Source organism: Hippichthys cyanospilos, chromosome 18, assembly GCF_059441005.1.
Source record: "Hippichthys cyanospilos isolate Australia breed blue-spotted pipefish chromosome 18, RoL_Hcya_1.0, whole genome shotgun sequence".
In the NCBI taxonomy this organism is placed as follows: domain Eukaryota; kingdom Metazoa; phylum Chordata; class Actinopteri; order Syngnathiformes; family Syngnathidae; genus Hippichthys; species Hippichthys cyanospilos.
Window position 1 is genome coordinate 9,244,970 of NC_142386.1, and position 23,528 is coordinate 9,268,497.

General features: G+C 37.9%; 1 protein-coding gene across 4 annotated transcripts in view; it reads left to right on the forward strand.

Moving 5' to 3' along the window:
• Nucleotides 1-23,528, forward strand: part of LOC148408872 (seizure protein 6 homolog) — a 99,235-nt gene that overhangs the window by 58,317 nt on the left and 17,390 nt on the right. For all 4 annotated transcript variants that reach the window (XR_015868596.1, XR_015868597.1, XM_088441138.1 and 1 more), the window contains exons 4-9: nt 11,288-11,480; nt 18,981-19,166; nt 19,796-19,964; nt 21,759-21,925; nt 22,020-22,214; nt 23,044-23,182. Coding sequence is in view for 2 of the 4 variants with exons in the window: in XM_088441138.1 (XP_088297264.1) it covers nt 11,288-11,480; nt 18,981-19,166; nt 19,796-19,964; nt 21,759-21,925; nt 22,020-22,214; nt 23,044-23,182 (1,049 nt within the window). In the remaining 2 variants the exon portion in view is untranslated. The remainder of the gene's footprint in view (nt 1-11,287; nt 11,481-18,980; nt 19,167-19,795; nt 19,965-21,758; nt 21,926-22,019; nt 22,215-23,043; nt 23,183-23,528) is intronic.

Below are 23,528 nucleotides of genomic sequence, written 5' to 3' on the forward strand. Positions count from 1 at the left end.
TCAATACTGTGAATCCCATTTTTTCTTCAGTTCTTTTCTTGTTTCTCATTTCCATACTAATGCCACAGTTTTTCTATTTGTCCGGCTATTTCAATGCCTCAATCAGCATCAGTTCTACTGGAAAGCTTTCAACCTTTAATAGTCTTGGCTCTTTCGGCCTTTGAATTAAATATGTAATCTCCAGTTTTACTTGGCCCATCAGCATCAAACATGTATGCTGTTTTGACTCAGCACTTTCAACCGATGCATTAATGAATAAATGTGACACGACTGTTAGAGAACATTAATACGACTCAAGCTTGCTTTTTTTCTTAATCTCGTTTCACCTTTACATAATGAATAGCCGGTCATAATGAATCCAAAAAGAAAGCGCATTTGAAAAGAAACCTCATCGAATACATAATTGGTGCACTGATATACCTTATAGTTTCTTAGTGTTAATAGTATTTTGATGTGAAGAGTGTAAGCAAAAAGCTTGTCGATTCAAATGCAAACCTGCCCTATACTGTCTGATTACTATCCACAACTGAATATTTTTCTTTGAAAATTCTAGAAGCGGCACGGTGAAGAGTGGTTAGCGTGTCCGCCTCCGTGTTCCGTTCCGGCTCCGGCTTTGGCCTTCCTGTGCAGAACTTGCATATTCTCCCCTCGTCTCTGTGGGTTTTTCCCCGAGTACTCCGGTTTCCTCCCACATTTCCAAAGAACTGCCTGGTAGTCCAAATATTGGACATTCTAAATTGCCTTTAGGTGTGTTTGGGAGTATGATGAGAGTGTGGTTGTTAGTCTATGTGTGCCCTGTGAATGACTGGCAACCAGTTCGGGGTGTCATCTTCTTTACAGTAATTATCCTGTATAGTCTTTTGTGAAATTTGATTTATCTTATCTTGTTTATAATAAAAAACAATGACATTATATTTTACTTTTGGCAATCAACGACCAAATCAGTGACTACCAATCTTGGTACCCAAGGCTAACCCTTTCAAGTTTGTATTAAGCAGTAAAATGCACTATAAATACAGGTTTGTAACCACTCGCGATCGAACAAAGCTTTACCATTCCGCCATTTTGAAACGAATGAGGCTGACCAATAGCAGACCAGCATCTCCGTCATGTGACGGCAACAGAAAATAAGTGCAATTACCTAAAAACGCCTGCAGATGGAGACAAAACAACACAAATACAGTCAACACCCTGGGGTCATGACAGTTGCTTTTGTCACAAAGCTGGGAAATTACGTAAAGAGGGGACAAAGAAACTCAGTATTCCACATCGCAACATGAAAAAAAAAAAACATTAACCAGAGACGCTGTAACACGGGGGTCCACTGTATATGATTAATTAATGGAATAATCATTATAATTCATTAAAAAGTATTCAATAGCGACACCCTTGCCATAGAGCAGTGATTCAAATTTAGAACCTTGCCCACATATTTTGCATCACATTTCAGCCTAGTTTACACAGGCATACAGTGGGCCTTCAAAATTTTGTATTGAGGTGGATCAGCGTATTGTCAAAACAAAAAAAACAATCGACTTGGGGCATGTCATGTGTTTTGAGGTTTAACAATTGTTTGTCGATGCTACCGCAGTGACCAAGCTCTTCAGAACCCAATCAATAGTCATTTTAATAAGCAGCACTAACACTTGACACACAGCCTCTTCACAGATCCGGCTGAATTGCAGTATCGATCTGAGTACTCTTACTTTAAATTCAGTGTATTTTGTCCAAGAGAAAAAAAATGACCATGACATTGACCCTGGTCGAGGAAGAGAATTACTTTTCTTTTGTTGGTGTTAATTAACTGCGAGCTTCCTCATCACATTAACTGGACAACAATGAACATTTCTTTTGATTCACTTATGCTTTGATGCCTGCTGTCCACACGTAATAATAACACACTTATCAAGTCTTAATTTTAAGTTTGTCTGATGTAAGAAATAAAAGAGAAGTTAGAGCGTAAGAAAGATAGAGTTCAGAGGTTTTATTAGTATGTTCAAAATGAAATGATCATGCTTTATTTTTTGTTGACAATGAAATTCCCTGAAAATATTAAATTATTACTACTGATATGCTGAAAAAAATTCATGCTATGCAATTAATCTCATTTTAAAAACAAATATACAGATGTGTGACAACTTTTCAAAAGTATTGTTGATAAAATTAAATATATATATATATATATATATATATATGCAAATTAGGAAAAAAATAGAAGTTCATTGTGACTGTACTGCTTAATCTGGTGTTCATAAAAATTGTGTTTCTTCAGATATGTTCAATATAGAATTTAAAAACATGCATTCCTTCAAAAGAATACATAGCTGGAGCAATCCACATTTCCTAACTGGCTGACAACATTCGCTCCATAAGGTATTTTCAAATCTTAAAGGTTGCTATATTTCCCCCCAGAGTTTAATAACATTCACAGATTTCCCTATTTTGACGCTGGCCGCTGCTGTCAATGGTCATGTTTACATACAGTCAACAATCCTTTCAAAACAGGCGTATTGGCAATATTCTGGTTGCGCGAGGCCAAATAAACACTCACAAAAACCTGACTACACTCATATTCCACTTATTAAAAACCTGAATAAGGCCTCTGGGTTACTATTTTTACAACCCTTGATCTTATCATTGGCCGCTATATTCAGATTGAAAAGAACATTTGTATGCAGGTTCTTTCCATAAGGGACCTTGGTCTTTTGAGAACAGGAACTTCTTAAAAGTGGAAAAAGAAAAAAAGAGTTATATGTGGACATCCCATTGATTACAATTACCCAACATGTAGAACTGACTGTTGGTTCACGAATATCACGGATTATTCTAAGACCTTGTCTACGCGTAGCCAGAGTTCTTGCAAACTGTCAGTAAATGTTTCTAGTTTTCCGTGTTTGCTATATATGGCTGGCCTATTTTTATCATCAAAACAGAATCTTTCAAAACCTTTGGCCAAGAGAAGATTTGCCCAAGCCTCCAGTCCCGGAGATTTGCGATCTTTCCCGTCAAAGACGTACGTAGATACTGGTCATGTCAGAGGCAAAGGTTCTTTCTGATTGGACAGTATTTGGCAACACTACTGCCGCCAAGCAACTTGGCATGCTTGTAATTGAATGAAACCGCACCGTGCTGGATTTGTATGGACGCAATTTCTTTAAATCAACAAGGGGGAGACTATGCGGGTTTAAATAAACCGTGAACATGTACGCAAGGCTTCAATGTATCAGGAACAGACATTTTGACCTTAACCCGAATATTGACGGCATATGAATGTAATATTCCCACACATTTCTGTGGGCACATATGTTTTATTCTAATGACTATTCCATCAAAATTGAATGCATTCAACATCTGTAGTGTATCCATATTCATTATCAGGTTATGCAAGAGTGAGGGTGTTCAAAGACTGGAAGGGGTGAAAATACGTCAATGAAAAGTACGCAAGGGATGACAGGCAACATGGGACTTCACTTGAAAGAGAGAAAATAGCACAATATACAACATATTTGTCTAAGAGAAGCTAAGACTTTGCAACAGAAAAAACAATTGTATCCGTTCCTCAATTTTGGAAGGAGATAGTGTGGTAGAAGGATGCCTTCTTCATGTTGTGCCTTTTGGGAGTGAGACAGGACATAAAGACTGGCTTGATCGTGATGGGCTTTTTAGGGTGTCAGGGCTTTGCTGAGATGAGTTTTCATGAGGTCTAGCCATCTTGAGAGGAATGCTTTTCAGGTGACACTAATTGCCGCTGCACCCATCAAGCTGTCATAAAGGCAGAAGGCTATGCCTGGCAGAGGGGTTATGTTCTCTCAAACACACAGTGTCACCATGGGGGAAAAAAGACACTTAAGATGCATGCTTGAGAATACAAAAAGTAATCCGCGAGGCAAGAACTGAAAGCTATGGAAAAGTGCACACTGTTGTAAATAAACTCAAATGTCACGGCTTGAGAGGCACTGAATAAAGTGGGGGTGGTTTATTGGAAAGTAAGAACCTCATCTCATGAATAAGATTGATGCAAGACTGCCGTCTGTCTTTCTGTTGTCACAAAAAGGTTGTTAAGTCTTTGTAGCATTCCCAAATAGGAGGAGCGGAGTGCTCTGTTATTTCTGACCTTCACTCCCTAGACCTGTTCCAGTTGGTTGGACCAACCAACGCCATTAACATTGATGCAACGTATAAATCTTATAGGTAATATTCACCTGACATCACACAACCATGCCACTGACTCAGTGACAATTCTCAGGGCCTAACAAACATTTGCAAACCGGTGAAATGTAAAAGCTTAAGGTCTGTTTCTATAACAATACTTTCATTCTATATTTTTTCCACTAATAATGGTACATACATGGGTGCAGCAATAGGGTAAACCAGAATGTGGAAAAAAAAAATGGTTGTTGGGAGTACCTTTACACCACAAGTGTGAATGAACAAAGAAAATGGTTCACTGGAGAAGAAACACTAAATTGTAAGGATGAATGGGGAAAATTCTAACTGAGATTTAAGTCGAACTAAGCAGTTTTGCATCGCTGTTTACATTTTGGACTTTGAGCCTCATGTAAAAGCTCGGAAAACAGAATTAAGCGGTGGCCAGGAGTTCCAAATGGTTCAAATTTGAATGAATAAATTGCTTGCACATTGTTGAGCAAAGCATTCTAGAATGCCTTTTCGCAGACAAGCAGTTGAAAGCAGTTAAGTAACATCGCAAAGTGACAATGATGGGCAAAAGGTTTTCAAATTCTCCCTGAAAAGGCAAAATTTTGCTTTTTACTTGTTCTATATGTGACAGTTGATATGTGCTCACATGTGAATTTTGTTTTACGTAACTGTGACATAGCCTCTAAAAGAAGGACTTGAGAGAGAGTGAAATGTGTCTGAATCACAATGATTTGTATCCTTCGTAATGGACGTGATTGATTATTCCAGTCCAATGCTGAGGGAACACATTGAACCAATGTACAGCAAGCATGCTCTTTGATGTTTATGCTCCCTAATGGATGTGATTGCTTATTGCAGTCTAGTGCAGAGAGAACACATGAAACCAATGTGCAGCATACATGCTGTTGTCTGCACACTAGGCATTGTTTTGTGGGTTTAGTTTATTTTATTTATTTATTATTTTGTCTTTAGCTTTATCTACCTTATTTGGATGATTGAGTGATTGAAATAAAGACTGTAATGCTTAGTTTTTGCTTTTTTTTTTGGGCTATAGTTGTCGAAATCCAGTCTTCGAGGGTTAGGGTTATCCTGCATGTTTTCTGTCCTCAAGATATACCTGTTTCAAATATCATCTAAGTAAGGTCTGCAGGAGCTTGAAATGTATCAGAATCATTCATACCACCATATCTATTCCAATAGTTCCCTGTCCAGATGTTTTGTGTTGTCTTGTTGGTTGTGGGTATATTTAGTTTCCAGTTTCCTTTCAGTTGGTGTCGGGGTATTGCGTACCGTTGCCGTCACACTTCCAAACTGTTGCTGTCTCAGTATTGTTAGTCCCCGGGAGTTTATCTTGTTTTTCCCCTCGAGTCTGGTCTATTATTTTTGTAGTCAGTTTATTTCCGAGTCTTGGTTTTTTATTTTACTTTGTATTCAGTTGTTTACTTTGTTTTCTTATTTTATCTTCAGATGAAATCATAGTTTTTCCAGAGTGGAACCAGCCTCTCTGCTTCTCTACATCTTGGGTTCACAGTCACACCCGACAATTTAGGATCGTAATAGAATCAGTGCATTTGAGAGAGAAGGTTAGAAAGCATGCAGGATACCGGCCCTTGAGGACTGGAGTTCAACACTTGTGTTCAAGGCCAAGCTGTGCAGAGGATGGTTTAGATTTTAACGTGATACATTGTTTTTTTTTTTCAGTGGTTTAATTGTTTTTATTTTTTAGTGGGAAAGGGAGACTTACAGTTTTTGTAAACACCTAAAAAGACAGACCGATGACAATGAAAAGAAGTTTATAGTGAAGTTGGACTGTAATTGACAGAACAGCAAACAATGTAAAACCCACCTTGCAAATAAGATCTCCGAACCGCACCACATGACAAAATCCAAAGGTAGATTTTCTGTCAATATTTGTAAGAAAACCTGAGTGTAGCCTGTTTGAGGTATAGGTAAATAAATAGATCAGCAAAAAATGTGAAATGATTCGAAACAAGCAATTTATTGATGAATTCAGTCCCAGCCTCTGGCATATTCTCATTAGCACTCAGGTTTTGGCTGGTTGTTAAGGAGTCATTGTTTTAGACCGCCACTAACACAAAAAATGGCCTTGGCTTTTTTTCTTTTTTTTTTGCATGGAGGCAAGTGTTCATTTGAGATAATGTTTTTCCGCATACCGAGCACTGGAATGAGCCTGTTTTTGAATGAATTTATCAAGACATGCACAAAACACCACCTGGAGGCAGCTTATTCACTCCATGATGGAGAAATGAGCATGTAAAATAGAGGGCGATGAAGCAGGTACCCTCTATGAACGCTTCAGTGTATCGGTCAGTAGGTTTCATCATGGTAATGAGGTCTCCGCAGCTGCTGAGTCCAAAAGCTGTTGAATTATCACCCCCACCCCCCAGCGGCAGGGTCATTTAATTTCCATGTATAGTGGGATGAGTTTGATTACAGACTCCTCATTTCAGCATCAGCGATGGCTCCTGCGAGTCGCTGTAAATGTTCTTAATGGAGCCGTAGCAGATGTTTTCAACTATAATTTATCGGTATGAGTCAGCCTGTGAAAAGTTCATTCATAGAATGTTTGCTTACAGATGAAATGTTATGTGCCAACATGTTATGTGTTAGACATGAAGACGGAACCTGGAGAAGTGTTTGCTATCATTTAATTTTTTATTCCCCACATGCATCTCATGTTTCAAAGTGCTGATCGATTCACTAATGTATTACAGACAGTCGCCTACCACTTTTGATAATTAAAGTAAAAGCTACAATAGTAGACTATAAACCATATAATAAATGTAAAAGCTTGTTGCAATCAAAACAACAGTTTATTATGAGCTAAATACATTCAATCACTTGTTTTTTTACGCATAAAATGGTTGCTAGCATTGTCATAAATTCCCAAACATCATTATGCATTTACGTCATCATTAAGCCTTTGCAACATTTTATGTGAGTGTGATTCACAAGAAACTGTGAACTTACTGTCACAGCACAACTGATTATATGAAAAATATGTTCACACATACTATACAAGACTTGAAATATTTTTTGTAGCGCTGTTTTGCAAAGCATTGCCTTGAGAGAGGAGCAACTTTCCGGTTTTGTGGAGCAAATTTTTTCTAGTTAATTGCAAGGTCATGAAGAAAAGTTTTAAGAACAAAAATAATACAGTATGATTAACAACTGCTGTATACTTTGATTGATATTGTTATAGTGTTTGATGTTTGGTTTATCAATGGCATATTATCCTGCATTTGAATGTGCCACACGTCATGTCCTCATGTTGGCAACTACCAGAGACTTGGACATGTCAAGCTCATTAGAATGGAAACTGCGCAAAAAAAAAAAAAAAAAAGCCCAATAAGGCTATTGTAATAGTTATTGTAATGTTTATTTTGAAGCTGGCCTGTATTATCCATTGTTGAATTGTTGTTTTATGTTATTTTGTTGCGGCGTTTGACATAAGTTCTCCTCCTAAGGTTCCTCACCGTATTCCATATCTTGTACATAATTGATTTTCTTCTATACATACTCAATAGTTTGCCAGGTTATCATTGCGCATTTGCATTTCTAAAGTATTGATGTCTTCAAATATACACATTTGAATGCACTGTATTTGCAAGTACAGTTGAACAAGTTAGCATGTCATTTTTTTTTGCCCCGGTTTTTACCCCACTTCCATATGACGATGTGTTCGTATTAAGACCATGAATACTCATTAAAATCATGCTATAACCCTCAGCAAGTTTGAAAAAATATATCTTAGAGTATTGAAGATTTTTTGTTCGTTTTTGAATGAATTATGACGGGACCTACCAATTCTGTATCCAAACAATTCGGGGCCCGAGCCGAATACATAAATATTTGTTATATGAGCCCCAGAGCCAAGCAAGACTGTTGAAAAAAAAAATGTGGAAGAAAATGCGCAAGACCACATGAAATCACACACTTGCACACCACTGAGCCAGTAAAAGAATGGACAGGTGAGCAAGAGAGCTGTCCCTCTGGGCATTTGGCTGCAGTAGCGGTGAATTTAAGGCAGTGTGATGTCTCCCGACATGGCCAATGAGTCATAATTGAGGCAGGACAGCTGTTGCCGGCTGCAGTGACAGGTCCCAGGGAAGGTGACGGATGACAGGGCCCTCGGGGGCTCGGTCCAAATGTTCAATGCTGGCTGCATCCCCCTGTGTCCTTCATAAGCTTCCCTCGCCTGTGTTAACCAAGTCGTCACACATTCATAGTATGCTTTACATTTTGTTAAATTGACAGAGAATGTCAAAACATTTAATCAACCCCAGAAGAGACTGAACTAGACCAAAAATAGGATGTAGAACCGAATATTTACATGCAAAACATGAAAATCATCCCTTCTAAGCAAGTAAGGATTCAAGAATTCTACTCTAGTTGAAGTTTGTAAAAAAATTGTTTACGTAATCTACATTAATAATTTTCAGCAAATATAAACTGATTAAATGTCTGACATTTGGTCCACTACTTAAGATACCTGGATATTATCTCAGGTCAAACTGCATGGCGTTTAACTGTGATAAATGATGTTGCTGTCCATGACGGTCAAAGCATAAATTGTGAAAAGGTCACCGAAATTACTATAACAGCTGTAACCTCGTTCATTGATCACATGCATAGAAAGTCCTTTCAAACTGATTACACGGTATGTGGAAGCGAAACCAATTAAGGTCATAATCTCTGTAAATTAAAGAATAATATGGGATGCGCAACCAGAGCAGCATGGTTTGATTTATTAATACGTATATTATATATATATATAATATTTTCAGAAACTTCCATATGGGGCACAGAGGGTTACGTATAAGGCTCATCAGATTCTAATGCACACCAGGTTATACCTGTGTGTGTATTAGCGCTTGGAACGAATATGTGTAAATTCGGTCATTTGGTCAAATATGAGTGGTAAATGATTAAGTTAATTCATTTTTTAGACCCACTTCTACCCTGAAAAACAATGAAAAAACACTAATTAACTATCTGGGAATGAAAGGCTAGATTCCGAAAAGAAGTATCAATTTGTCCTTAGGATTGATTATATTACTAATCCAATTATAATTTGAGGATTCCAGTTCAATGTTGTGATGTCACCAGAACAGACATTTTTTTACATGGTAGATGTTCAGGGCAAGTGGACTTTATATATATTTGTATTCAATAAAAACAGGAGGTATATAAATGAAAAATTCTTCTCTGTATCATTTTGACATTAGTGTGTGTAAAGTATCATTGTCCTTTTCATGCAATACAGTCCTCTATTCTTTATATTAATATTTTGTTGTGTTGAGTATTGTTAGCTCAATTGCTATGCTAATATAGCATTTGACACCCTCAGTTGTTTTTCTCCTCTATCAATGTTATAACTCACTCTCCAGGCATGACTAATCAAACCAGTCTCAATCTAACTGCAATATTCGTGATACAGGTGGATCGAGCGTAAATTGATTAGTCATGCCTGAAGAGCCTGACACAGGGATGTTGTGCTAAACATGCGGCTGTTTACACTAGTCACTTGACTATTTATTGACCTGAGGTCAATAAATGGAGGCTGCGCTGCGTACATTTGTAACGGTTGCCAGCTCACTTTATGCGAAAGTGCATTAGTCAAATGTTACACCTTGAGAACAGGGACGTAATTGCCATTGGGAAATTCAGGGCCAATCGAACCCTACCGTCACAGAATCGGTTTTGTGCAATCTCACCATCCTAAGCCTCACCTTGAAAAATCCACTACTATTCATCAGACGATAAGGCACGTAAAACTAATTTAACTTTATCAATGACAGTGTGCGTTATACTATAATTTTATGCGCCTTATGTATGGAGGTCAAATTGACGTTGAATATAGTTTGCCTCATTTGCTGTATTGGTTTGTTTTTTTTCCTCTTTCCCCTTATAACCCAGGGCGCCTTATAACACAAATACTGCCTACCTATTCAATGAGACTGCGTTTTATAATCCAGTGTGCCATACAATCTGAAAAACACGATAAATCCTTTATTATACCATCTTTTTCAGACTATACCATATTTTCAGACTCTTAAGAAACATCAGATACAATGCAGTCCTAATGATTATGTTATTTTCAGGAAACGTTTGGTTGTATTGGGCACACTGGGTTATACGGCGTACTACTGCAGATTAAGAGAAACAAGGAAGAACACCGTATAAGTCAAACTTTACTCAATTTCAATTCGTTACGTTGAACGTAATAACAATTTCATCAAATCATAAGATGATATAGCGCACCGATGCTTTTCGCCATCGATTAAATGAGATGACGAATTGATTTTTATGTTACTTTTATGTCACCATAAACAACACCACTCCAGCCCTCAGTTCAATGAATATTTTGTTCACTTATTATCGGTAAAAGAATTGACAGGGAATCAGCTCAATAAGCAGTGGAAGTAATACAATCAAAATCAATTTGAATTATTTTCTAATAAATTCCCACAACACTTTGAAAACAACCTAAAAAGAAGGTTTCACAGTTGTGCAAGAGCATTGTCATGGTGACCTGTGATAAAAATCTAATCAATCAATCAATCACCTCATGAATGATTCCGAAAGAGGTCACCTTCTAAACTCAGTGTCCAAGAGTCCATTAGCCCACCTGTGCATATTGTACCGCCCCAGCCCCATTGTCTATGTGACCTTTTTTTTTTTTTTTGTGCGATGTGTTGACACTGCTCACCATCTAAGCTCTTTCAGACTGTCTCACTGCGGCACACATATCACTTGGCAGGCAACATGTTTTCAGCTCGGTAGCATACCTGCGCTCACAATGACTCCATTGGCTTTCCGAGCATGCAGCAATTTTTTTTTCCCGCTAGACAGCACAGTTGTGTTTTAAAATTGATGTAATTCTGTTGATGTTCAGGTTTTTTTTCACTGTGTATGTGGTTTTTTTTGTTTTTTGTTTTTTTTTTTTGGGGGGGGGGATAAAGTCATGAACACATGGCTACCCATAAAAAAATTGACGAATATGACTAAACACTGAGGCAATGTAAATGCTCGAACTGTCCATAATTGAGATGCACCAAACCGAACATCTTGTGTGTGACACCATTTTTCTTGCGCTAAATTTTAGGTTGTGAACGCAAGTGTGTCAGAGGGGGAGCAAGTGACAGTGGAAGACACGGGTGGCCGAGAAGCCTTCGTTCTTGCCAATGAGTCAGTCTTGATACGTGGCCTTGTGCTACGCAGTCGGAGCAACCAGATCTCCATACGTTTCCGTGGCGACCAACAGCACAACTCTAGAGTCCTTCAGCTCCATTACCAAGGTGAGAAAAATATGATCTAATATGTCCATTATTGAATGTTAAAGTGTACCTGTAGGTTTCAAGGTTTTTACACTTGTCTCTGTGTTTATTTTGTGTTCGAGTTGTGTAAGATTTTAAATCACAAAACAATGTCATTTTGCATGATGGCTGACACAGGCAAACATATTGCAGAATGCGCTGAAGTGCAGTGGGTAAAAATGTAACCCAGAATGAAGTGGAGACAAACTTGAAACAAAACAAGTGCAAAACAAACACGCTGATTAAAACAGCTGGAAATGAAACATACAAAAATGAAAACCACACAACAATGAAAATGCAATCACAAAAATGAAATGAAAGCAAACTTACAACAGATACACTGCAATTAAATCAGCTGCAAACATATAATGCAAACACATGAAAAAAAACACAAAAAAATGCAATCATAAAAACGATGAAATAAAAAAAAAAAAATGCAATATTTTCCTAGCTGTCTTTGTGATTGCAAGGTTTTTCTTTTGTTTTTGCATTGTTTTAAACTTTCTTTTTGTTGTAAGTTTGTTTCCATTTCTTTTTTTTTTCATTTTTGCCTTTTTGCTGCGTTTTCTTACTGTTTTTGCATTTTTGCATTTGTTTTTTGGTAACATTCTGCCATTGCAGTGTGTTATACCCTTTCAGCCGCAGCAGTTTTGGTTCATCCAAATTTTCCCATAAAAGCTGCAGACTGCATTGAGTAATCAATTGCTATTAAATCATCAATAAGATACTCACTTCACATCACAAAAACTCATTAATATGATAAACGCAATTTGCTTTTCTAGTCCTATCCTAAATATTTTGCTCCTAAAATCAAGATTTTTGCATTTCAAGAGATGGCAGCATTCACAACATATTGTTCTGTGATACTCAAAAGCAAACACATGAGTTTACTTTTATGTTATTTCTTAAAATTTCCATGTCAGACTGACATTAGTGTGACATCCGCGGCAGGAAACTAATGAGTAATGAATTTTAACTGTCAAATGTGGCTTGCGTACACAAAAAGATTATAAAGCTTTCAATGCCCTTAAGTAAGAACGAGCGAGTAATAAAAATCTGTCTGAATAAATCATTAGCATGCTCCGGCAGCGTATGTAATGGGTCATAAATTTGTCTTCAGCATGCCAAGTGTGTACGGACGGGCGTGTGCGACATTGATCTCCCATGTCCACAACAATGTCTGTTTATCCTAGCAATCGCACAAAGTGGCCACCAATTACATGCCCCATCGATTTGAGTTGATGGTGGAGCTGGTCAACAAAACATTTATTCCACCACATTACGGCAACTCTTTCATCAGCTCGAAAATGAAAGGCATCGTGCAAACATTGCCACCGATGGGAAATATATCACTGGTTGCAGTGTGGTCAGAACTGATGAGAACTTTGAGGGGTCAGTGCAGATGCGACACAGCTTTTTAAATTAATCAACGTGATGTAATATGGTACTTTCCGTTATTATATTGTTCTCTGTTCCATCTGCCAATTCAAGGCAATATATTTGAGGGAAACGTGTTGATATTAGTTGCTATTCTTTAGTTGTCTAGTTTCCGAGTCTACTTTTGTGTTCGATGTTCCAAGTTTAGTTCTGAGCCTAATATCCCGAACCCATTTATCCAAGTCATGGTTACAATGGATTTGTGTATAGATAATTTCTACTACTCAATTTGCTTGTCTGTCTGAATTTTGCAAAACAGAGATTGAACTTTTTTTTTGGCACTTTGGTTCACTTTTTTAAAAATGTGTTTCATAGATATGGTCATAACTAAAAATCCATTTGTAGACGAATTAAATAAAGCTGCTATTACTATTGCTACTGGTCTGGCTTATAAGGAAGAACATTTGCAAGAAAGATAAGTGTAGTAAACCTGGAATGGAAAGTCAGGGTCATATGAAAATTTGCATTAAACTGAAGCTGCAATAATCGGACCGCGATGTCGCAAAATAACACTGTAATGGACTGCATTCAAGGAAATGCGTTGATATTAGTTGCTAAGGTCATAATGGTCACATATTTTTCATTTTTATGTATTTAGTACCTGCCACAAAGGCTCCTGTATTTACTGTTGACATTCATTTGTTCATTGATGTATCAGTTGCCATTGCAGATTTTTTGGTTCTCTTTAATATGTTTTTAATGCGTTACAGATTGTTATCTAGTTTCCGAGTCTAGGTTTCTGACTAATATTCCAAGCTTCATTGAGTCCCAGGTTTAAAGTCTATTTCCAGTTTCAGATGCTTGCCGTGGTTACATAGGATTTTTACATGTAAATACATTCTACTATTACACTTCCTCATCCTGTCTACTTGTCAGTCCAAATTCCGCGAAATGGGCTGTAAAGCTGTTCATATGACTAGCACATGCTTTCTCCCTCTTTCCAAGCATGTGGGTAGATTTACAAGTAGTTTGCCCATTTTTGCAAACCTAGATAAAAGCACTGCTGTGTTTTTACTTAATACTGTTTCAACAGACGCCTTTATTTTCTCAGTGTGATGCATGAATCGCAAGGCAGGTTTATCGGTGCAATATCTTGTTGGTCTAAATTAGGATCGTTCAACCTTGGCAGAGGTCGGCGCTCTCATGAGTGCCATTTCTGCTTTAAACTTAAATCAAATCCAGCCACATGAAAGAAAATTCTGCTGAGCTGATTTTTAAATGGGGAGGGTGCACACACCGGAGACACAGCAGATATTTCAATTTGTGTTCTTCTCCCCACCAAGCCGCAGCGACACCTTGTCCTTTATAATGGGCTGTGAGAAATGTGATTGGACAAGCATGGAATAAGCAGGCCGATGGAGTTGTGTAGGCTTGGTCTCGGCTCAGAGTAATTAATATCTGTCTCGGCATTAGCGCGGCCTGCGACTGATGGATGCTTCCATAACATTATTTTTAGTAATAGTCTACTATGAAAACAGTGTGCAAGCAAGTGACCTCATATATATATATATATATATATATATATATATATATATAGATTTCCCAGAAGCAACAACCAGAAGTATAACCTTTGCATTTACTTCTAGTAACTGGCACATATACTTTAATTATCATTACCATGCATGTATTTCACATACAATGTAAATGACCAGATACTTGTGATTTTAATTAAATTGTAACTCAGGGTGCCTTAATAATTAAACTGTGTATTACAGGACTAGAAAGAACACTATTTTTACACAATGGCCAAAACAAATATCACATTAAAGAGGAATTGATAACGAAAAATGTGATAATGATGATAGAACTTGAACGTTATATATCTTTGTTGTCATTTAACACACCCTAAAAACTAAATAGCTCAACAATGTCAAAGTTCACACTATGGTTTATCGCCAAAAGCCTTCTGGGTAGCTTTCAATGCAACTGATCAATGTGATGAATATAAAATAAAAAAATAATCACTGAAAAATGTGTTGATCTCAAAAAAACATGCAAATCTCAAATGTATCTGTGTGAAATATTTTGCCACAAACATGAAGTGTGAAGGTGCATTAATGAGAAACTTTAGTCAGCCAGAGAATTTATGCAGGCAGAAAAGAGCTCAGCTGTGTGCCTTTTTCCTCATCCGCATGGGGGAATAGCGCTCAAGGAGAATAATTTATGTAACTGTAGTCTAAGAGTTTTAAAATTCATAGCCCATGAAACATGCTATGCTTGGCATTGATTTTCTTCACAAGTCATACATTTTATTGACAAGTGATGAGATCAGAGGACCTACAAAGTTATTTCTGTCCTCTGTAAATGAGCGCTAAGCCAACCATAAAATTATAAATAGGCTCGTTTGTTTAATCTTTTGAGTAACCGTGACTTATAACGACGCACTTTGTACTTCTCTTGCCTCCACCGCATCATGATTTAGGACACCTACAGTACTTTGCCCACACACTCGCAAGTATGTGTCACCTTGCCTGATGTTGATGTTAGTCAGTATTCACACAAGGCAGTTGTTTTTGGACTGTCCTGATGGGCTGGTTGGAAAATTAGGAATGCATTTTGAAAAGTTGAAGGATTATAAAGCTTTGGCAGCATTTGGAACGGAATCTTACATATAGATTTGTTGGCACTAAATAGGAAAAAGAAAAATGAATTAATGCTAATACTGTACATCCTTTGTGGAAGTTGCTTTGCTCCTCGCCAGTGAAAAAAAACAATTAGGCATAACAAATTGAACATGATAATCAGCGCTTTGTTTGTTTTAGTCATCTTTGATTAAGGATTGATGTTTTGCAGTCTTTTAACTTTATTTGGAGCTGCGTTTAATCCTGAATTGATTGAAATAAATAAGATGTTTCATGGTCATTACAAGTTTTGTTGTTGCACATCACTGCTTTAAATATGGAAACAGCTGTTTAATTTAGTCGTGTTATTTTTAATAATGCCACAATTCTAGTGGAAATGCTTTTAGTTTAAGAGGCTCTAACTGTGTATGCATATTATACTGTAGTGGTACAATTGAATAACGAGGTATTTTTTCTACTTGAGAGGACATAAACTATGCAATTGTTCTAATCACGGGCAATTTATATATAAATTCTTTAAAATGTATTGAAGAGGTTTATTACTCTGTATGTTCAGTCCAAAATATTTCGTTTCACAGTTTTGTGAATTATTCAAATCATTTTATAAAGTAATAAGATGAATAAATGAATGCATTTTTTTTGCAATTCATGAAAGAATCTGTGCATTTAATTTTTATTTCAACAAGCAAAATTTCAGTAGATTTTGGACTATTAGATTTTTTTTTCCTCACACTTTGTACACTGCGGCTTACAGTCTGGTGTGGCTTGAAGGCAGTTTTTTTTTTATTAGCCTTCCAAAGGGCAATCTCCTGGTAAACAAAGACAGATAAGATCCCTCCAAGTTTTGCTTTTGAGTTTGAACTGATGTTACTCGCCACTAGGGAGCACTCTCCACTCGTAAACACAACCAGGCGTGTTACTGTTGTGTTGGTTCAGTATTCTATCAATCCGAGTGTGTCAGTGTTATGTTGAAAATATATTGATGCTGCTCTTATTCCTTGATGTGCAGGCATTTTTAGTCTGTGTTGAAGGCATGATGATGCTTTAACCAGGCAATATAAAAAAAAGTTTTAGATGAAAACATAAATTTGAGAAACTTCCAAGTACCATCTTTCTGCGTAAATATTTGATGTTACAATCTGCGGCTTATAGTCTGATGTGTCCAACACATGACAAAAAGACTTTGTTACTTGTTAAATATTTGTTGGTGCATTTTAAATTCTGGTACAATTTATAGTCCAGAAAAAAAATGTAATTGGGTTTTCTTGTGAAATGAAGGCTGACATTTGGTGAGCATGATCTGATTCGGTGACTTCCTCTTGAAGGAAAAAAAAAAAAAAAAAAATCAGGAACTTGAAAACTTAAGTCGTACATCCATTTCCCGTGGCCTTAGCGGTTCCAGCAGCTAATCTTCCAAGCAGCCCGTGCAGCGCAGCTATTATTTGTAATAGCTAAATAATCAGACTTTATGGCCCGGCATCTAGCGGAATGGAAGCAGCACAAAATTTAATACTTCTGGAATTGACTCTACAAGTTTTGCCCACGGCTCTTCCGCTGCACGCTCAATAGGGATGTAAATGCTTCTAAGATAATAGCAATAACTAGGTTCATTGGAGCTAGTGATAAACGACGAATTGAATGGATGACCCAAGGGCAGTGCGACTTGTCCCCGTGGCTTACAGAGTGGGGAGGGGGGCGTTGTAGTTTCATTAGTGGCGGGAAAGCAATGGCTTGTGTAAAAGAAAAACATAAGTCATTAAATTAAAACAAGAGATAGGGGCAGTTTTACAAGCGGTTTATGGCCATTAGCCACTCGTGGCTATTTTCCCTTGAGGTTAATTCCAGAGACGGGCATGTTTAGTACCGAGTTATATGTCTCATAAAGTAAAGTTTTCATTTCCTTAATGAGTGTCTTGGAAGGAAACGGTCTTTTATGCAGTTTAGCGATCATCATTTTAGGAATAAAACACACGGAGTCAGGTGTTCCGAACTGGCTGCTTGAGTTTCAGCTTTCCGTGGGAGATAATGTATGAACTTTATTTATTGATTTATTTTCAAAATTTGTACAAGAAATGTAAATACCTGGATTGAGCCCATCAGTATACATTATATATTTGTCAATATGATATCACTTCAAATCATGTTATCACATATTATGATGGTAAGCTCTACCTTACTCTCAGTTTGCAAATGTCAACATTCTAAATGCCCATATCTCGGAAACTACTTGATGGATCTTAATAAAACTAAATACACTTTATCTTGAAGGTTATAAGTTTTATTGGTTGAATTTACAAAAAAAAATGCATATATTTGTTGGTTCTATGACAGATTTTCATAAATGTTCAATATGAGCGCCGCCTGTTACTCTGCAGATGTTGATAGCCGTCCTGGCGATTTAGAAATGCATAAGCAGCCCTTTTCTTGAAATTTATGGTGTCATGTCCTAATTTGTTTTGCAGGTGGCGTGGTCTTTGCAAAATTTGTGAAGAAGGCACGCTGCACTGTCTTCGACGACTGAGTCCTAGCATACTCTAACACGGAAAATGTCTTTTCTTTTGAAGTCAGGGGCATTTCTTAACCTGAAAAGATAGAACTGCCAAACGTTACACACAAAAACATGAAACGTTTGTATATACAGGGTATATACATATATATATATATATATATATATAGGGTATATACAGTGGACTGACTTTGTGTCAAACACCATATCCACTCTATCTTAACATTTATATCATTTTATAGTATCATGCAATATTCACCTTGTGTCCCAATTATATTAGCAATCATTCAGTCTTTCGGAGAGTTAATTAAGCCGAAAGTTGCTGTACTAAAAGTGCATGCAAAGTTGCAACGTTGGAACTCTTTCTGTCATTTTGCTTGCTACACAGTTGCTGCTTAGTGTACTAAGCTATTGTGAGTCTAATTATGTTTACTTGTTATGGTGCCCACACATTCCAGGAGTTTAAAAGTTGTATTGCAGTCATTAAAAGGCCTACCCTAATGAGGTAGAACCGGGTGGTTATTAGACAGGGAGAGAGGTTGTTTAATAGCTTCCATTAGACTTGGTTTCCACGAGAGAACTTTGTTCTACTGCATGCTGATCATTTATTTGAAACGGGGCCAATCCAGTCCTGGGACATTGATCTTAACCAGCTGGAACCGCAACTATGACAACATACACAGGCTATTCATCTTCCAAGTTCCACATTAGAACTCCATAATGATGTTCAAACGATCAGAACTTAGATTAAAGGATTTGAATTGTGATTCAGAGGCGAGCAGTTTCTGATGTGTTGTTGTACCGTAACTGTGTGTAGAATCACAAGTAAAGATTTGTTCACTTTCTAGTTGTAATAAAAACACACTGATTAAATTCAGCATTAGGTGCAATATTTTGAGGAAATATTTTCATTTTCACAAATAACCAATATGTCTTCTGTGTCCTCACTTTGTTTAGCCTTTGTGCTGAGCTGTCCCTTTCCCAAAGAGCCAGCTGGTGGAGAAGTTTCCGTGACACATCTCTATGCTGGTGGAGAAGCTTACTTCAACTGTTTCACCGGCTACAGGTTGAAAGGCCTCCAAATGCTTACCTGCCGCAACGCCACTACGCCATACTGGAGCGGGAAAGAACCACAATGCATTGGTAAGATGCAGAAGATGCAGATCTGCAATTTTAAAAGCTGTTAAATATATTTGGGCTACAAATATTATATTACTGTCCAGTCTTGTTACTGTACATTATGTTGAATTCATATACAAATCGCATTTCATTTAAAAGTGCGGAATTGCTTTTTGAAAAATTCCTGCTCATTAGCATCTTTTCTCTAAAGGAAACAAACGATTGTGATTAACAAAAGGTGTTGGCTTGGTTGTTTTCTACTGGCTTGATTACTGTACAATCCAGGGCCAAATGAATGTGTTTTCATACGATTAGCGGCACAGACAGTTATTGTCTGGAGGCACTTAGCACCTGGCCGCCTTAATTAGAATCGGGTTGCATGACTTTCCCTGCCCTGCTGGTAAAATTCTCATCTACAGAACCCAGACTTACACCATGCCCGCGTGCAGCTGTTCTAAACCGATACTGCCACTGCTGTTGCCATTTTAACAAATCTCTCACAGTTCCCCACTATCATGAAACTTTTAATGCGAACCAGACACACAGTCTGCTGGAGGTCCGTGCAGTCTGTCCCAAGACCTTCCTCCAGAACGTTCAAGTTTGTGTGTAATTACTGTGGCTCATTTGGTCTTTTTCCCTACCCCCTCACACAGCATCATGTGGCGGAATGATCAAAAACGCCACCTATGGTCGGATTGTATCTCCTGGATTTCCTGGCAACTACAGCAACAACCTGACATGCCACTGGGTCCTGGAGGCCCCTGAAGGCCAACGGCTACATATTCACTTTGAGAAAGTGGCTCTGGCAGAAGATGATGACAGGTGGAAGAAGCACACACACATGCTATTTTTTTTGTGTATCTGCATAATAATGCTCATGCTTTTTGGGGAAACACGGCAAGATCGACCACTACATCTCAAGGCCATTTGGTTCTTATACATTCAAAATTACAGTGTACGGCAGTGCGTCACAATTACGTTTTGCAAAGCCACCCCTTGCAAAAAGAAAACATTTCTCGATCCTCCCCCACTTGCAGCGGTGACTAGAAATAGGATGATTATCATTAAGAAATCTGCATGTGACTAAAGTCTTTAAAAAATACCTATAATTAAGTACTTCAAGATAATATCATATTTTGGGAAATTTTCAGACAGGGCACACTGGGGTATGTACGTATAAGGCTCACCAACTTAAAAATCAACTCCATTTCAAAAGGTGCATCAATGTTATAAGGCACTTCACAGCAAATTAAGGGAAACAAACAGTAAAGAAAAAGGCTCGAACTTTATTCAGCTTCAATTGTTTTCATTTTTCTGATGATATACATTTATTTGTAGATAGATGTAAAGTGACATGTTTTTTGTATCCAAAAGGTCAAAGTTAATACCAAGGAATTGGAATTAAGATGACTAACTCAAGAGCCAACATCCGTACATAAGGAGCAGCTGATTGTGAGGCAGACTGTCGATTTAGGAGGAAATTGTAGGATTTTAAAAGTCCAAAAATATGTTCCGTTTTAACAGTGCTTTGGAGATCTCAGATGGATGCTCTCCTTGCTTGAAATTATAATTCAGTTCAAAGACGCCACAAATTGATACTGTTAAAACCCTTGTGGCATTATTTAATAAATTATGGAAATTCCTTTGTTTTTTATGACATCATAAAAGAGTCAATGGGGAAAAAATACTAGGGAGATGAAATTTCCAGCAAATGATTAAAAGATACAAAATTTGAAAATGCAACCATTCTGACCTTTTTATGCGATTGCAGCTGGATGAGCAAGATTTTGTGTACAAAAATAATCATTGTCCAAACTTCGGACCATATAAAATTATTATAATTAACATTTTTAGATGCATTTTAATAGGACTTATTACATTGATTTTCCTGCAATTTTTGCAACATTCCATTGGGCGTCGGTCAAACTGTCAAACAGAAAATTCTTTGTTGACTTGCGTTTCACCTCAAGACAGCAGGTGGCGGTAGAGACCAAATCATGGCTCTCTCTTAAAGTGTTATCACCACGTCTTATGCTACAAAGACAGACAATACCATTTTTCAAATTTTTGAGGCTGTAAATAAATCTTATCTACTGTACATATCTATGGTTAGACCTGATGCCAATTTGAGTGGTTGAAGGAAAAAATATATTCATAAATAACTAATTATTCATCTTTAAAAGCATTTACAAAACTAGGTAAAAATGCAATGTGTATAGTTTTTTTTTAAATTATGTGCACAAGGGTTGTAAATAACTAAAAATCCTAAACCTGAAGTATAAATAGGTAGGAACCACAAATATTGGTCCCCGTCATATGAAATTCCTCTTAGTCACTGTGTAATGAGCAGCCAGAACCGATCTATGTATCACTTTCCCATGTCGCAATATATTCCTTTTCTCATTCGAGGGTCAGCCTCATCGATAATAACCTTCTATGAATATATAACGGGACAACAGAAGTGAGAACCTGAAAGCATAAATTGCTATCATCACACACATGACCGTTCACCTCATTTTGAGGTGGCAGACAACATTATCACAGCTCCACATCTTCTATGCATCTCTAAACACTCTAGGGTAACTTGCATCTATTTTCATCACCTCCCTTTTTTAGACTGCTGATTAAGAACGGCAACAATATCGACTCCCCTCCAGTGTATGACTCCTATGAGGTGGAGTATTTGCCCATCGAGGGAGTGCTGAGCACAGGACGTTATCTCTTTGTAGAGTTTACCACAGACGCGACGCTGACCTCCACTGGCGCAGCTATCAGATATGAAGGCAAGGTTATTGGGCAATTTGCCAGGGAAACACTTGCGTGCTCTACTCAGATGTCACTGTGTGATTCTCTTCTACCCCCCCTCCCACCCCTCAGCTTTTGCAAAAGGAAAGTGCTACGAGCCCTTTGTGAAGTATGGCAATTTCAGCAGCAGCGACTCCACGTATGGCGTCGGGGCAGTGGTGGAGTTTTCCTGCCAGCCTGGCTACACGCTGGAGCAAGGCTCCGTGGTCATCGAGTGTGTGGATGCCCAAAACGCTCAGTGGAATGAAACGGAACCGGCCTGTAGGGGTGAGCTATCTGACTGAACCCTTTCGAGTCCTTCTGAGGCAATTAGAGGACATACAATTGACTTTTTAATGCAAGTGCATGTTCGGTAAATTTCAGATAGGTGAGATTTAATGTTCATACACTGAACCACACCATAAGCTTTTTTTTTGTCCCACAAAATGCACACACGCATTCTCTGGACCTTCTCTCAAGCCAGTAAAGGCTGCATGTTCCTTTTGCAACACAGCAAAATTGAAAAGCTCTCCAGTAAGCTCCAGAAAATGAGAAAAAAAAAAAAAAACATTTGTTAACCCCCTGGGTCACGGTCACCCTGTGCTGCACTGGCAGAATGCTTTTCATCCCCTTGTGCGAATAAGTCTGTTTATGTGTGATTCGCATGTTTCACTTCAGGCTAAACTTTTCATACGATATGTAATTATTATAAATGAATACTGCAGGGCTCATTCAATCCTCCAATTTTTAAGAGTCCAGACATTCAATACACTGTACTTATATTTTTCTCAATTTTAGTCAAATGATTGGCTGAAGCATTTAAGTGCCAAAGTACAAAATAATTAACAAAAGTAAATTATTATTTCAGGTGCTTCAGTACTAAAGCAAGTATTTTAGGCACTAAAAGTACGAAAAAAATGTATTTCTTTTTAGTATTGAAGTAATCAATAAGTAATGAAGTATTTAGTACTAAAATATTTGATATTGTTCAGAAGTCTGACTTTAAAGCGAGAACTGACATTTTTGATATTCAGACTTTATTCTATTGCAATTTGGATGGCGACACCAACTTTGCTATCAATGCATTTTCAAAGCTGCGCGTGTCTTTGTGTTGCAGCTGTTTGCAGCGGCGAGATGACCGACTCGGCCGGCGTGGTGTTGTCTCCTAATTGGCCCGAGGCCTACGACAAGGGGCAGGACTGCATCTGGGGCATCCATGTGGAAGAGGACAAGAGGATCATGCTGGATATTCAAGTGTAAGGCGCTGCACCCAGGTGTGCGAGTGGAAAGTCACACATTGAGGTCTCGGAGGTCACGCTGACCTCCAGACGCTAAATACGGCATCTCCAGACACAAGGCATCCCTTCCGCTTCACTTTCTCTGGCCCACACTCACGCCGACACACTATGACAGGCACATGGGAAAGTGTTTCTGTAGTTGCAGTCGCTAATTAGATTTTTTTTTTTTTCCCCGTCCTCTACATTAAGCATTCTGCCTCGCTTCCAGCCCGTTCTCCGACCAGATTAGCCAGTAAGCCTTCCTGCTCTCACTTCCCTGGTGTGTCTCAGAGTTGGCTTTGAAATGAATATGCTCTGGCAGTGA